This window comes from Rattus norvegicus, chromosome 1 (assembly GCF_036323735.1).
Source record: "Rattus norvegicus strain BN/NHsdMcwi chromosome 1, GRCr8, whole genome shotgun sequence".
NCBI lineage: Eukaryota > Metazoa > Chordata > Mammalia > Rodentia > Muridae > Rattus > Rattus norvegicus.
Window position 1 is genome coordinate 249,910,951 of NC_086019.1, and position 16,825 is coordinate 249,927,775.

The 16,825-nt window shown below is 45.0% G+C and overlaps 1 protein-coding gene across 1 annotated transcript in view; it reads right to left on the reverse strand.

The window, feature by feature from the left end:
- The window catches only part of Tll2 (tolloid-like 2), a 115,517-nt gene that overhangs the window by 48,901 nt on the left and 49,791 nt on the right, over positions 1 to 16,825 (reverse strand). The window contains 2 exon segments of the mRNA NM_001191898.2: positions 1,219 to 1,336; positions 4,692 to 4,847. Coding sequence (NP_001178827.1) covers positions 1,219 to 1,336; positions 4,692 to 4,847 — 274 coding nt within the window.

The following is a 16,825-nucleotide window of genomic DNA, read 5'->3' on the forward strand; positions in this document are numbered from 1 at the left end:
AACAAGTATCCAAGCAACATTTTTTCCATGCATTTCCCTCTTGGCTTATCCACTAGGCTTACCTTATGATTCCTAATGCTCTCTACATGTCTGACATATACACAATAAATATGTATGCAGCCTGACCCTCACTGTATCTTGTACCATTTCTCATTATGAAGGTCCTATTTTTTTTTAATCCTCTAACTTTAAAAATGACATCAGCAGTGTAACTCACTTGCCTAATATGCACAAGTCCCTGGGTTTGATGCTTAGCAGTGCAAAATTAATTAGATAATTAATTAAAATTTTAAAAAGCAAAACAGTACAAGTTCTGTGCGTAGATGAACTTGTTATCTGGGCTTCCTTCTTTGCTCGCACTTGCTGCCAACTTATCTGCCTTTCCCTTCAAGGTTTGATCATTTCTTTAGTAATCATCAATGTGAAGAACGTCTAGCTGGGATGTTTTTTAAAGAATCCAATACAGGAACCTGAGTAAGAGAGCGGATTGCTTACATTTATCAGCACGACAGACGTGTGTGTGTGTGTGTGTGTGTGTGTGTGTGTGTGTGTGTGTGTGTGCATGTGTTCTTACCTTTGCATGCATGTGTGCAGACCAGAGGTTAGTGTTGCTCTCCACTTTGTTTTTGAGACAGGGTCTTTCCCAGAGCCCACCATTTTGGCAAGCCTGGCTGGGAAGAGTTCTGGGGACTCACCGGTCTCTGGGCCCCACCTCTGGAGTTACAGACATATCCATCACACCTGGCTGTTACACAGGTCCTGGGGATCTGAACTAACGTCCAGCAAACTCTTTCCCACTGAGCCATCTCCCCAGCTAACCTAACAGGTTTCTCCTACAAACCCATGGTTTCTAAAGGAAGTCTGTAAGCCCATGGGGCCTCTAAAATGGCAGAAGTTCAGAATTCAAAGCCACAGTGAGCACAGTGAGTCTGCCACTTCACCAGCAATCAGTGCTTCTGTGGAGTCCTGACCTAAGACTCCACAGGAATCATCAGCCATGTTGCCCTGGTGACAGGACCCACCAACAGTGAGTCTTCTGGAGCCACACTATGAACTTACCTGTCCAGCGATTTCACTGAAGACAAAGAGCTTCCAGAAAACCCTGCCCTTTGGTAAATCACAGCTCAGTGGAAATGTCCCACGACAGAAACTTCCAGACCCCACATCTTTCCATCTGTCGCCTCCTACCGCGCGGAAGCAGTCTTACTTCCTACTTACCCACAGGTCCTGTAACTGAAAACAATGAAGCTCTCCTCGTCTGTCCTCTCTATGAAGGTCACACAGGTGTGCTTCTCCCAGTGCCTCATGGCCTGTTTGAAAATGGCCCTCTGGGTGCCTGAAATGACAGGCAATGCTGGTCACTTTGCTCCTGGGTACACCTTCTTCAAACATGAAGGCACAGTCTGAACACAAAGTTCGCTCTGATTTCTAAAAATCTTGTTGATAATGCTGTGGTTTGGTTTTTCTTTACTTGAAGCTTAACAGAGGTTTGAAGTGTCATCATCATCTAAACACACACACACACACACACACACATACACAACTATAACTAGGGAGGTGATAAGTGTGTTCACTAATTAGGTTGTGGGGATCATTAAACAATGTACATCTACATTACAAATATATCAGGTCAGCCCTTAGACTATGTTGTGTACATAGATGTTTGTCAAATATTTTAAGTTGTTTTTAAAAGCTCTTTAAAAGTAATCCAGACAAGAAATCCATTGGAATCACAAATCCCCTTGCTGAGGATGCTGGTGCCAGTCAGCCATCTAAGCACTAAGGAGACAGAGAGGCAAGAGCCAAGTCACCACAAGTGCAAGGCACGTCTCATCTACACAGCGAGTTTCAGCCAGTAAGGTTGAAAAACAGTTTGTCGAGGGTCGTGTGGTGGCTGGAGAGATGGCTCAGTGGCTAAAGGCACTTGTTACCCTTCCAGAGGACCCAGGTTCAATTCCCAGCACCAACAAGGCAGCTCATAATCATCCCAGAATATTCAACACCGTCCTCTGGCCTCTGCAGGAACTGCATGCACAGATCTACATTAGGCAAAACATTCATTTTAGATAGGCAGGAGGCAGGCAGGCAGGCAGGCAGGCAGGCAGGCAGGCAGGCAGACAGACAGACAAATCACTCTCCTTGAATACTCAAAACCTAGAGACTTGGAGTTTGTGAGTTGAAGGGACACTAACAGTGGACAATGTCCTAGTTTCCCCAGCTTTTCCTTTGTAGTAAACATATTTTTCTAAATGTTTGTCTTTCAGGTCATTTAATTGGTGGTTGCAGGTTTCCAGATTGGGGGGAAGTTCTCTCTCCAGCATGGTACTATGATCTCATTTTCTGTCACACCTAAAGGAGAGTGCTAACATGCACTCTATACGTCCATTTGCACACCTTCAGGAGAGTGCTAATATGCACTCTATACGTCCATTTGCACACTTGGAGGAGAGTGCTACCATGCACTCTATACATCCATTTGCACACATGCAGGAGAGTGCTACCATGCACTCTATACATCCATTTGCACACCTGCAGGAGAGTGCTACCATGCACTCTATATGTCTATTTGTACGCCTGTGCACTTTGAATGGTGCTTCAGTGTTTTCTAGGGTCCTTGATCTTGATTTCCTATAAGGACTTTGCAAACAGCTGAATTTTAGACTTTTCCTGACCCTGTCTTCAGAGTTCCTTGTTTGGAAAGTTATTGAATGATAAGGGCCCGGGCTAACCATCATGTCAAGTCAATAAATATTCTCTAATATCTATCAAGATAAAAGGATAAATGAGAAGTTTTTAGAAACAGATTGAGAAGTGCAGAGGAGAATGGAGGAGAGACCTGAGTTTACAATGATGTAAAATAAATGGATAAATAAAAGGAGGAAAACCCCACCATAGTCTATAATGCCATATGGGTACAATGTTACATTGTCCCTTAAAGATATGCACATAAGATCAACTTAGCTGTCCCATTATTTATTGAATATCTATTTGACATCTTGGCATATTAAGCTTCTTATTATTTGTAGCTCAACTACCTGTAAAAATAGCAATCCTACTAATTATATAACATAAAGCCCTGTATAAAAAGTTAGTTCATGTTGATGAAAGCAATATAAATCGTTGGTCAGAAAAACACAGCACACAAGACCAGAAAGAGTGTAATTCATGTGTGTGTGTGTGTGTGTGTGTGTGTGTGTGTGTGTGTGCACGCCAAAGAGCAACTGTAGCTGTTCTCAGGGATGCATTTTAATCTCTGGGTGTGTGGCTTTCTCTGGCAGAGTGACAGGGAGAAGACTTCGTTTTCTCATGGCAGTCCCCGATTAAGCACTTGGGAGCTGGAGTAATGTCACCAAGCAGAAGGGTAGCCTAGAAAGTTTCCACTCTCAGGCCTGCTGATCTGCTGCCAACTGGTTCATTCGCAGTTCTCAGTGACTGTGGCAAGTCATTGAGCCATATGCCTCTTTCAGCCACTTCTCACAGAAGCCACAGTATCCCAGGGAGGTAAAAAGCTAATAAAGGTACCGAGAGGCTGGGACGCACTCAATGGGGCCTTTTGTTCAGGCATCCAGTCAGTGATGCACTGCAGGTGTGCAGATATGGGGAGCTCCTCCTCTGTACCAGGTACTGTCCTGGTGCTGGACATGTAGGAATGAAAAGAGGAGTTAGTCCCCGCTACCACAGAGCGTGGGCAAAGATAAGTAAACACAAGTACAAGCGAAAACGCTTTGGATCGTGGTGAATGCTGCTAAAGTTACAGAGGGAGCTGTTTATGCACAGCTGGTGGGGGTGGTGAGGATTCCAGAGCACTTGGATATATGTCACTTGATCAGAAGCCAGCCAGGCAAAAGCTCTGGGGTAGTGTCCCAGGAGACAGGACAGTGCAAGTGTTCCAGGGAGCTGGAGATGGGCAGCACCTAGAGCAGGAAGGTGGCTGGTGAGGCTGCGTAAGGAGAAAAGAGGAAGAAAAAGGAAGGAGACAAGGCTCTGCAGGGAAACCCCAACTTCAGTCTTGGTGATTTCCACAGTACAAAGATAATACCATGATGCACAGTTCTTAAGTTCCTTTCTTAACACATTAACTCAATTATATTACCAGCTCTCTTTATTTTTATTTGTTTGTTTTGGTTGGTTTGGTTTAAGTTTTCAAGACAGGGTCTCTCTATGTAGCCCTGACTGTCCTGGACTCATTTTGTAGACCAGGCTGGCCTTGAACTCACAAAGATCTACCCATCTCTTTGCCTCCAGACCACTGGGATTAAAGGTGTGCACTACCATGCCTGGCTACCAGCCCTATTTAAAGAACAGGGAACCACAGGCATAGACGTTAAATGATTTGTGGAGTCAGGATGCAGTCATGTCACATCCTGTGATACCTATGCATAGCCTCTGATTACCATGTGGGACTCTGTATCCGAGCCAAGGGACAAAGGCAGGTGCCACCATGGACAGCTCCATGGTCAGCTTCCTCCTGCTCAACTTTAAGACTGACCTGAGGAGACTCTCTGCTCTCCACCAAGCCTTCAGAACAGAGTGACCTCTACAGATCCAGCCCCAACAGATGCCTGATGGCTACACTGGTGCAAGAGAACCTTAGCTGGAGGGACTGCTGTGGTGCTGGTACCCACGCATTCCCACTGAGTCCCTCCTAGTAGGAACCTCTCAACCCTGAAAGGCTCCAAAGGGCTACTGACCAGTAAAGTTCCCTCCGATGACATAAGGAATGACCCCTCCAGGCCATATCCGCTCTGTCCTTGAGGTTGTAGCTCTTCGGACCCGAGCAGAGAAGGTCTTAGCGGTGGTGTTTGAGGTCCCAGGGCCAGGCAGAAGTGTGGTGCTATCCTTGCCATCTGCAAGACAGTCAAAGGGTCAGTTACCTTGTCACAAAGTCTTCTGCAAGTTACGCTTAAGCTTAAGATTGTAGTGATGATAGGCTGGCACAAGGGGTGGGTAAACCTGTGTTCTAAGGGAACATTTTACCCACAAAGACTTTTGAGAACATGGTAGGTAATGTTCAGTAGCTGGATTTTAGGTGAACTGGTGAAGATCAATCGGCTCCAGGGAGCCAATGCTCTCTTCTGCCCTCCATGGGCACTACATCCACACGCACCCACCCACCCATCCCACCCCACCTCCACACATATACATATAGTTAAATTTTTAATATTGAATAAAAGGTTGTAAGTCCAAAAAGGACCCTGAAAATAGTGGGGGTGGACAGGGGAGAATGTTCAAATTGGGATTCCCTGACTGAATCCATCCCATGCTGGACCTCCATAGGGCCAAAGGGCCATCCGGTGTGCTTGCTGACAACTCCTCCTTACTCTTCCTCTGAGAGCCTCCTCTCCAGTTTTTACATCCCCTCCCCCAAACCCCGAAAAACAAAATCCAGCTATTGAAAATTCACTTTTTTAGTTTTCTTTATTTCCTTTATTTAATTATTTCTGTCCCTCTTCATTCTTATGTTTCTTTTCTTGTCTTTCTTTCCTTAAAAATGATAGCTAATTCACAACCAGAGCATTGACTTTCACAGCGTACAATTCTGCAGGTGTTAGTCCATGTATCGGGTGTGCAGCCATCACTGCTGTTTAACTGTATGAGCTTGTCAACACTGCAGAAGGAAACCCTGCCCCATTACCAGTCATTTCCAGTTTCTCCCTCTGCCTTGCCAGCAGCCCGAGATCTGCTGGGTTTCTGTGGCTCTGCCTGTTCTCCATATGAGCGAGGTCAGGCCACAGCAACCTCTGCCTCTGCCCCTTTTATTTGGCTAATTTTCAAGGTCCATCCACATTTACAGCATGAATAAGCTCTCCGTCCTACGTTGTGGCTCAGTAGTAGCCTACAGTGTTCTGCTGTGGGGGTAGAACACATGTAGCTTGCCTCTTCCTTGGTTAAACACCGGAGTCATCCCAACTTTGGGGCTGTTATAAATTATTCTGCTCTGAACACTCATGTACACATGTGCCTCAGTGATCCTAGGTCTTCCATTCTGCCGAGCATGGGCTGGGTCTGGAATACCAGATCACAGGGTGTCGTTTAACCTTTTTAGGAACCTCAAGGCTGTTTCCCAGAGCAACTGCACCGTGTCATGTCCTCACTAGCAAAGAAAGAGAATTGTACATATAACCAAGTAAGATTGTATTTGAATTACAAGGCTTGTTTAACATTAGACTGTATTGCATACTAGCATATTAGCAAGCTAAAATTGTTGTGGTAATAATAAAAAATTGGCATGACCGGTTCCCATGCGTCACCACTCCACACTGGGCCCCTGGTACTCTGGGACCTGGGCGGTCGCTCCCTGCTGTTAGTTCTGGCACCATAGGACCATATAGAACTAGCCTTAATTTATCTCAGCAGCGGCTGGCTTCAGTGTGGCACCACACCACACGTTAGCCTAGCTATCCTCTAGCCCTGGAGATCTCTCCACTCCCATTGCTACTCACCCTGGCCAGCCCTGGCCAGCTGGGAACTCTCTGGTTCCAGCCACCCACTTGGTAAAATAAAGACCCAACAAATTGTAACCCAGCGATCAGATTTACATGTTAAATACTCAATTTACAATACACCCACAGATTAAATTCACTGCCAATCAATAAAGATAGAAACTGCCCATCTAGCCAAGATAAAATTGACCCAGACCACCTGGGTCGGAATCATCTTCCTCTGTTGTCTCCATCTTGGATCCCCCTTTCCTGACTTTTCCCCACCTACCCTTCCTTCTCATCCAATGATAGGCTATGCCTTATCCTGGCAATGACATCATCCTACATAAAATAGAAAAATGTTTCATATTATTAAATTTTCTCCTACTAATGTTAATTTGATTATTTTGTGGATATACATATGTGAGGATGCATGCTTGACATATGAGTGAAGGTCAGAGGACAGCTTGCTGGAGTTGGTTTCTTCCCACCACACTTCAGGTCAAGAGGGAGGCACCATCTCTCTGGCCCCATCCATATTTTTGAGATTTATTTTTATTTATGTATATGAGAGCGAAAGAGTGTGCCAGATGCACATGTGGGTGCCAACAGAGACCAGATGGAGAGGACATTAGGCCTCCTGAAGCGCATTTACAAGCAGTTGTGAGCCACCTGACACGGGTGTTAGGAACTGGAGGGTCCTCCGGGAGAGCAGGAAGCACTCTTGACTACTGAGACATCTCTCCAGCCCAGAGCCATTCAGGTTCATTGGTGATTGTTGAATGTAGGTTTAAGTGGGCTTTGGGTACATCTCCTCACAATACCTCAGGCCATTAATCTGCCTAAGTGGGTTTTCCTTTGTGTCTTTCTTTTCTTTCCGTCTCTTTCTTGATTTTAATTGGATTAAAAGCTGATTACTTCCCCCCCCCCCCCTCTCTCTCTCTCTCTCTCTCTCTCCTGTTAACCTTTTCAGTTTCGATATCCATACAGAACTGAATGATGAATAAAGAATTAGTGGACTAGAAGATCGGTCTGAAGAAAAGAGAGTCCCAAGTTCCATTCTGAGAAATGAGACTCTTAAGACAACTCCAGTGTAGGGCACGTGGACTGTGCCACCAGAGGAACGGGCATGGGACTGGTGAGGTGGAGCATGCTCAAACCCTGGAAACCTCAGAACCTGAGACCTGTAGGAGTAGAGCTAACTCCCTGTTCTCATGCTGGACTCTGGGCACACAATCGAGAGACTCCCAACCAGGTGGTCACAGGCAATCAGCACCTGGAACACCTGTCCATGCTAATGAGGCAGCTCAGCCAGTGACTTTCCTTCCTGGGTACACACACACACACACACACACACACACACACACACACACACACCAAAAATAGAATCTTTGGTTTAACTTGAATAAAGCATATGCATTCAAACCCACCCCCAATAAAGAAATAAGAACAAGCTAAGATCCTCTCAGAGAGCTGCTTCGTTAGAGAGAGTAGGGGAAGACTTTTGCCTAAAAGAACCATAGCATTAACTGGCAGGCCGTGGCACTCTGATGTTCCAAAGGGACCCACAGACTTGAGGACCCCCATTCAGGACTTTGCTTTGTACTCCCCAGCCAGTGTATCTTCACTAACCAGACAGACAGACAGAACCCAGAATGACATTCCAGACTCCATGTTTTCGTGTTACTGTTTACATGCGTTAACACTTCCGGTTAGTTTCTATTAGCAGCGCTCTGTGTGCTTGTGAGACAGACGCCTTCCGATTCATTTCCTGTTCATGGGCACCTTTGCCTTCTCCTGCCTGGAACCACATTCCTTAATGACTTTAATCGTTCTTTCATGAGGCTAATACAATTTCTCAGTCTTTATCTGTAAATACTCTCTGACATTCTAGAATTCCTATTGATTACCCATTCAGACCTCCATCTCTCTGTACTATTTTTTTTTTTTTGGTGTCTTCATATTTTGTGTCTCCCTTTGAGTGTAGAGAGAATCTTTTTATGACGTGTAGGGAAGCATCGCCTTATCAATAAATAAGCTGTTGGCCTATTAGCTTAGGCAGGAAATAGGAGGTGGCAGTTCCGGCATGGGGAGAGGATTCTGGGATAGAGTCAAGGAGGAGACAATTGCATGAACCTAAGGAGAGGTAACTAGCCACATTGTAGGACTGAGAATAAATGGGTTAATTAAGTTACAAGCTAGTCAGGGAACAAGCTGATGGCCTAGGCAATTATTCACACCTAAGTCTTAGAGGCATTCTTTTGGGAACTTGGGAGCAGGTGGGAAAGCCCTCGGTTAAATTTGCATGGTTTCCTGGGCTCTGCTTTCTACTTCACATACTCTCTCTTCAGCTGTGTTCACCACACCATTTATCTTACACCTGCCTCAGTGACGTAGCTATCCAGGATCTAGCCAGAAGAGCTTCAAACACATCTTCTTTTTAACAATATTCTTTTTCTCCCTCTGTTTTAAATTCTTCCTTTGGCTTGTTTCTCATTTTAGTCATGCTCATTAAAATTCCTTCTGATTGCCATATTATTGGAGTGAATTCTCTAATTTGTTGTCTTCCGACTTTTCCTTCATTGATTAACTTCCTGTGTTTCTGGTGTTTTAGGACTCCTTCTAGCCTAGCCCTTTTTTTTTTTTTTTAACTTAAAATTTTCTGGGAATTTAACAGATGAGTACTAGATTTACATGGTTTCTGCTCCTCCTTCTTCCCTCCAAGTCCATGTGTCCCGGCCTCCCTCCCACATTCATGAATGCTTCTCCTAGAATGACTGTCGTCTTTCACATATACATTAAAGACCTTACTGAGTCCACTTAGTGTCGGCCATACGTAGACAGATTTGGGGACTTCCTCTAGGAGCGTTATATGTTGTGGATCCTAGCTTTGGACTTGCTTTGCGTTTTTCCTCAGGGCTCCTGAGATTCTCTGGGTCTCAGGTGAGCTTTTCACATCAATTTCTAAACTGTGGGCTTCCTATACAGGAAGGCTGAGCGACCTTCTGTTCCACCTGCACGAGGAACAGACTTTGTGACTGAGACTCTCGCAGAAGCTATTCCTGCTCCTGACAGAGCCTGGGATGGACAGCAAGCTTGCGGGAGTCTATCAACCACTTCCTGCCTCACATGGCATGAAGGCACCTCTCCCATGACTATATTGGCATTCCACTGGTGGTATCATAGTGGCTCGGACCCCTAAGACTTAGTCCAGTTTCATTGTGCCTGAATAGTCTCTTTACCATCTGAAGCCTGGGAAAAACACTGGTCTCTTCTCATTGGCCCTCTCACATGTCTTCCCTTTGAACTTTGAACTCTACACGGGTGGTTGGAGAGCTGCACGAACAGGTTTGCATATGGCTTCCTAGAAGCTGCCCGGTCTGATTTCTGCACCTAGAAAGTTGCTATAGAATACACTTTTAAGGCTGAAACTCTTTTACTGCTCGAATTTCTAGAACAGAAGTCATACACTTGTAGTCTTGGGATCAACCCAACACACAGATGTGTTTTATTTGGCCTGGACACTTTTGGCAGGCAGTAGTGTTTTGTTTTGTTTTTTTTTAAATCTCACTTTGGAAGCCAACTCTTGAAAAATCCAGAGATTTCACATAACAATTTTTTTTAAGACAGGGCCTTTCTCTAAACCAAGCTTCCTTGAGCTTGTGGTGGTCCTCCTGCCTCTGTCTCCTGCGTGGTGGGATTATAGACACGTGTCGCTCTACCTGGGCTCTGCTTTGTTTTAAAATGGGAAGGTATGAATGTAGCAAGAGTGGACCATCTTCTACTTGGCTACAGTCCACTGGCGTGGAGAGCACCCCATCCTACGGTCAGCCTGCAAGTCCATTGTTAGGACCCTGATCCGCTTCATACAGTTTACCCAGTCTGTTTACACAGCCCCTGTGTGTATTCTGTTTTGCTATCCAGCCACAGAATTCATTGTTTCAAGATTTCAAATGGTCTGGTCGACCAGATGCCCCCTGAGAGCAAGCATTGAGGCAGGTGTCATGGTTGATGGTTCTGTTCTCGATGACTGCACAGTGCCAAGAGGGTGGCAGCACTCGATCATTTTTGTATTTCGAATGAATGAACTAACAAACAGACAAGCTATTCTAAAAATAAACAGCCCAATGGTCCAAACAGTTCTGTGGCGGAAACCTCTCCAAAAGGTTGGCAGCAGCGAAGCCCTTAATGCTCACATCCTGAGACTCATCCTGTCTTAAGTAATCACAGTCAGAGAAGTAGCAAGTGGAAGTTCGTTATTCATATCCCATATGGTTTTCAACAAGTCTCTTAATTTTCCTCTGCTGCCAATTCTCCTTTGGAGAATGGGCAAAAAAAAAAAAAATACTTCTCCATTCGAGGGATAAGCACTGAGACATCCCATGTTGCCTGGACAAGCTGTGCTATAGGGACACGTGACCTAGCATTGTAAGGGCCGGTTTTATGTGGCCAAGTCAGCATGGGAAAGTCTTAAGCGCACCTGGAAACAGACTGGGGTGTAATTTCCAGAGATGGCTTATTGAACGACAGCTTCCCCTTCGGTCCAGTGAGAAATTTAATTTGCTGAGGACTCAACACAGGAAGCATTTGCCGATTAAAAATATGTCTAAACAGATGTTCTGCTTAGCCTGGAAGAGGGGGTCTTAATGCAACTGTCATTATTGGATTTTCTTGGATTACTACTATCTGGAACCAGAGACCAAATAGAAGGATGTAATTATTTATTACGGCCAAGAGCCCTGCATTTCAAGAGGAGCTCGGGGGCATCTGAAAGGATTTAACATGCTGGGGTTGGAATAGGGTGGTGGTGGGGGTGCAGGCCTTTTAAATTCCCTGGCTCTGGGAGCAACATGTCCTCTCTGAAAGTGAATCAGGCATTTCTGTTCGATATTTCATTTTCAGCTGAAGGCACAGTCATCCCATAAACAGAAACACAACCGACCAGACTGCGCAAGCGAAGGGCTGTAATTTTTACTTTAGGCAAGTGGTAGCTCGCACACCAGAAGTAAGCAACCTGAATGCCCAGATAGCTGCAAAATTTTCACCCCAACAGGCAGCAGCCATAGTCACACCTTGATGATCATTTTCGAAAGACTCAAGAGCAGTTCCTTGCCCCCAAGGGAGCTGTAAATTATCCTTTGCAATGACTATCAAACTTGGGGGCACCCTAAAAACACTGAGAAGGCTATAAAAACTACAGCCATCAGCTCTTGCACTGATACTGTGATCCAACAAGGCCTGGAGTCCAGGCACCTGCAGTTTGTAAGCTCCTATTGAGGCCAAAACACAGTGGAGTTTGGGAATCATTGATAAAGCTCAAGGGCCGAGATTAAGAGTTTTAGGGGCAGTGAACTTACGGTAAATGGTCAAGATAGTTACAGCCATTTACTCCCCATATGGTTATGCACAACTTTCTCTCCCCCAGCCTGAGTACTTCCTGAAACATATCTGTGGGACAAGCATGGAACCAAGAGGAGACAGTCAATCACTAGTGGTTAGGAAAGGCTGTGTGAGAGCTTCAGGAATTGCCTGCAGTTGGAACAAGCTAAAACGGAGGCTTGAAGTTAGTCAGGCTCTGTAGTTATACCTGGACATGCAGACAATGACAGCCAGGGTGTGTCATTGAGTATGGGTGGCATTTTGCAACTGTCTGTGGGATCCTTGTTTTGGGTTACAAACAGCCCGCACTCTTCACTTTGGTCCTGAAAGGAAAAGGTCTTCGTTCTTTTACAAATGTGGTTCTAGATATTGGACTCTACTCAGCTAGCCAAAAGTGTAGCCTTGAGGCACTTACACCCGTCCCCTTACTAAAGAGTTGCAGACCCAAGTGTATGCTGAGCTCTCAGCTCCCAGGAAGGAGCTGCTATGATCAAGGCTTCATGGGAATGTTGAGTGAGCAGTCTAGAGTCCAGCCAAAGGCTGTGGGGACAAAACCCCACCTTCAGGACTGAAGGGAGGGAGCTACATGGTGTTAGGAAACCAAACTCTGGTAATACTAACCCAGAACTCCCTCAAATCCCCTTTTCTCTTCAGGTCGCCTCATTCCGGATTGCGGGAAATAGTCAGGTTGCAATTAAAGAGAGATCTAAGGTTGGTGTTTCATATCTTCAGTTCAAATAAAAACAAGATGTGCCCCCAGGCAGGCATCCAGCAGTGTCCTAGAGGGATGGAGTGGGAGAATGAAGGAACAGACTGGAACAGCCTGCTTTGACTTCACCTTGGGGGTCTTGCTCCTTCCCTGGATTAAAGACCTGCTTGTCTGTGGCTGTGATGTAGAGTGGAGAGAAGGACCTTACCTCTATATTCACTGACCTCTCAGACCAGCCAGAGTCATTCAAGGGGCAGCTCTGTGGGCCTAGCATGCTTCAGAGGAGTGGGAGGAAAAGGGGAAAGTGTTATCTTCATCCTGCTTAAAAAACTCCCACATCTGTTGCCGAGCCGATCCCATGTGCAGCCCAACTAGAGGCAGAATTTTAATGGGCTGCAGGAGGCTTATTCCTTCCTGTGCTCCGTGCAGCTGTGGAACAGCTGTGGAATCTCAGTCCAAGGGTAGATGATGCATTCTTAGTGCGGCTAAAATCGTTCCTAGAGGGGAAGGTGGGAAGAAAATAAAGGAGAGGAATGCTGGGCCTGGTGGTGTGCCCCTGTGATTCCAGCACTTGGGGAGGCAGAGGCAGGAAGATCTTGAGGTCAAGGTCAGTCCAGACTACAGTTTGAGAACCTGTCTCTAAAGCGAGACAGAAACCTGGGAAGCTGAGTTACACACAAGTGCACTTAACGTTTGCACTTGATATAAACATTTCTAATTCTCTCCAAGCTTCAAACGAAGAGTTAGATAAAGTAACCAATGTCATAACCACTAAAAGGCTGAGCTGGGATTCAAACCCAAGTATTTCCTATGCTCTTCGCTTATTTTGATTGGGTGTTTTTTATGCCCTGCAAACCAGTGAATACAAATACCCTGATATCATCTATTCCTGATGAACTCTTGAGAAATGATGACAGAATCATACGTGGACCAGCGAGTCCTCTGATCTCTGTGAGCTCATACCAATGCTAACAATCAGTGGAATCTCTCTCTCTCTCTCTCTCTCTCTCTCTCTCTCTCTCTCTCTCTCCTGAAATTTGGCTTGATTAACTGTGGCAGAAGTAGTATTAGGGGTCTGGTCCAGACTTTCCGCCTTTTGATTAGCCAGCCACCTTGCTGTAGATTTGGATCATTGATGAAGAGAGGGCAACAAAGCTACACCGAACCATGCAGTCCCAAGCTAGCTGCTAGAATGCAGTCAAATGGGTGGTCCTTGCTGACATCAGAGGAAGAGCCACTGTACTGAGTGAGCCCAGTTGCTCCACAGAATCATGAAACGGCACCGTCTAAAGTCAATGATGGTTTTTATGCAGCAGGAAATCACACAAATATGGAAGAGAAAGTTCAACATGGCGCCTATGCCATCTCGGTGCTGTGACAATTCTCTCCAGCTTGCTTCTCCACACTCTATGATCCATCTTTACCACCATGCGCTTGTCTGCAGCCAAATGAGGAGTCGCTGTGTTTGCTTGACGCCCGAGAAGTTGGAGGCACCATATACCGGCATCATAAGACATGGGTAAATCAAGCAGGTACTGACCTGAAAGCTTCATCCTTATAGGCTAGCTTTCATGGTGCTGTAAGGTGCTATGCATGCTGCCAGGGGAGAACAGCAGTCCCTAGTGTTTCTTAGCCAGATATGTACCTTGTCAGCTATGAGTACTGTCAAAGGTAGTCCCACTAGTACAACAGTGGCATAAATGCTATAGGAGTAACCAACCATTTTCTGATTGGATGCAAGACCAACTCCATGACTAGGAACCCATACCTGGCATTATTACTAGGACCAAAGACCTGTTGTTAGATAGAAACCATGCCCTAGGGAAGAATCTACTAACATTATTCTGCTTTAAGGCCATAATATTAACATCACTCCTAATGAGATTTTGCTATATTCATAGGTTAGTCCATCTCTCAAGCCGAATCAGAGAGACTTCCTGCAGTAGGTGCTAGTTAACACCGAGACCCACAGCTGGTCAATGTGCAGAGAATAAAAGACTTCTGAGTGCTCAGCCCTAAATGGGATCCCTAACACACTCCACTCCCCAACTCCTACCCCAAGGCCCGGGGAGTGTCATGGGAAAGAGAGTAGAAGGATTTTAGGAGCCTGCGCAGATGGGTTACTATAAGAGAACAGTGTTTTCTGGATACAACAGGGCAGAGGCATATAGGAACTCAAAGTGATTGCAACAGCACACACGAGACGGGCATGAGCTCAGAGCAGACAAAACCTCTGTCTGTGGGGCGGAGCATAGAGTCTCACTCCCAGCTGGGAAACTATTGGCATTTGATAGCTGCTAGGAGGGAGTCTGTTTTCTTAAAGGGTGATCCAGGGTAAACCATGATCTAGGACAAGACCCACACCCAAGAATAATTGGGCAACACACTGAACTCAATAGGTCTGAGAGAGATAAAGAACATGAAGTTGGTTGGGTGGTGTGGGGAGAGGTGTGGATCTAGGAGGAGTTGGGAGATAGGGGAAGAAAATGATCAAAAACATTATATAAAGTTTTCAAAGAACTAATAAAGATATTGTTATTAAGTATCAAATAAGAAAAAGCAGAAAAGTATGTGGTTTTGTTTCTTTTGATTTTTTTGAGACAGGGTCTTGTGTAGTTCAGACCAGCCTCAAATTTACTGTTCAGCTGAAGATGACCTTGAGCTTCTGATCCTCTCGCCTCTACTTACTTGCCAGATGCTGGGATTACAGGTCTGCACCTTGACACCTAGTTTATATGGTCTGGGAACCAAACCCAGGGCTTCATGAGCACTATGAAAATACTCTGAATACAACCGAGCTACAGCCCCAGGCATAAAAATAATAAAAGAGAATACAAAGAAAGGAGAAGATTCTAAAGGGAATGACTGTTCACGGTCCTGGCTGCAAGATGTGTAGTTGAAAGCAAAGGCAGGTGCCTCGAGCAGCATGGTGGGGAAGGGGAAGAGTCTGTTGCTCTGTAAAATAAGGAAGAAGGGATTGGCACCCCAATAGGGAAATAATCAAAGGCTACAAAAAGGTGAATACCAGTGTGCACACGCGGATCATTAGCAAACACAGGAAAAGATGGTCACGGCCCACAGCAGTCATAAAGGAACACAAACTAAGTCATAATAACCTATTGCTTATTGGTTAAAAATACCTGGTACTAGTGAGGCTCTGGGGAAAGGGATAACCCTTGTAAGTTACTATGGGAACATGGATTGTTATTCCAGCAGACACTCAATATTGCAACATCTATTAAAAACATGCTACGGGGGGCTGGAGAGATGGTTCAGTGGTTAAGAATGCTGCTCCCGCAATGGACGTGAGTTTGGTTCCTAGCACCCAGGTCAGGTCAGGCTTCTTACAATTGTCCACAACTCTAGTCCACATGACCTCTCTCCCCTATCCCAGGTCTGCTGTCTTTCCTTGCCTTGTGGACCCTCTCCTCTGAGATACATACTTCCCCTTGCCTTGTCATCTCTCTTCTCAGCTCCTACTCTCCGTGGGCACACATGACACCTACCCATAGATACATGCCCACGCAGAGACACACATGAATACGCATAGTTAAAAATAAAAATAAGTCTTTAAAAGCCATACTATGTAAACGAAAGCAGGTGTTCAAGGATGTTTGTTGCCGGCATGATTCACAGCAAAAGCCATAAGTGCAATGAATGCTAACAACAAGGGAACAATAGGATAAATTGTCAATCTATACTAAGAATAAGACTAAGAATTGCAACTATTGCAACTGAATATATGAAGAATTACAGCTCTTCGTAGGCTAAATTAATCACAACTACTCTGGAGGAATTTCCCGCAAGGTATCAGTGACAAAACTCGAGGCTTTGAAATGTGTATAAAATACAATCCTTCATTTAAAAGATTAATGACAAAACCTATGTATGCCTACTTCTTAGATATCTATACATCCTCATATGCTAACACAAATGCATGCAGAAAAACATGTAGGGAAGTGGAGAAATGTTATTATCTGGGAAGAAGAGAAAGGTGATTGGAGGGCTGGTCAAGGGAGCCAAAATAAGAGGAAAGGGCAAAGAAAAGGCCACGATGGTATCAGGCCATTCGTACATTTGTGTGAATGTGCATGAAGTCTTAAATATCCACATATGTATGAGAAAATATTATTGAAGCAAAATTATAAACTGTAACAAGTCATGGTTTCTATTTCATCCCTACAAAGGCATTCTTAAAACATAGGATTCTAGCATTTAAAAAATTGCTCCTTTGCTCTCCAGTTAACTCCAGCACTGTTGTGAACAGGAAATGCTTCACCAAGATTAACTTATGTGCAGACACCACCAGAAGCTC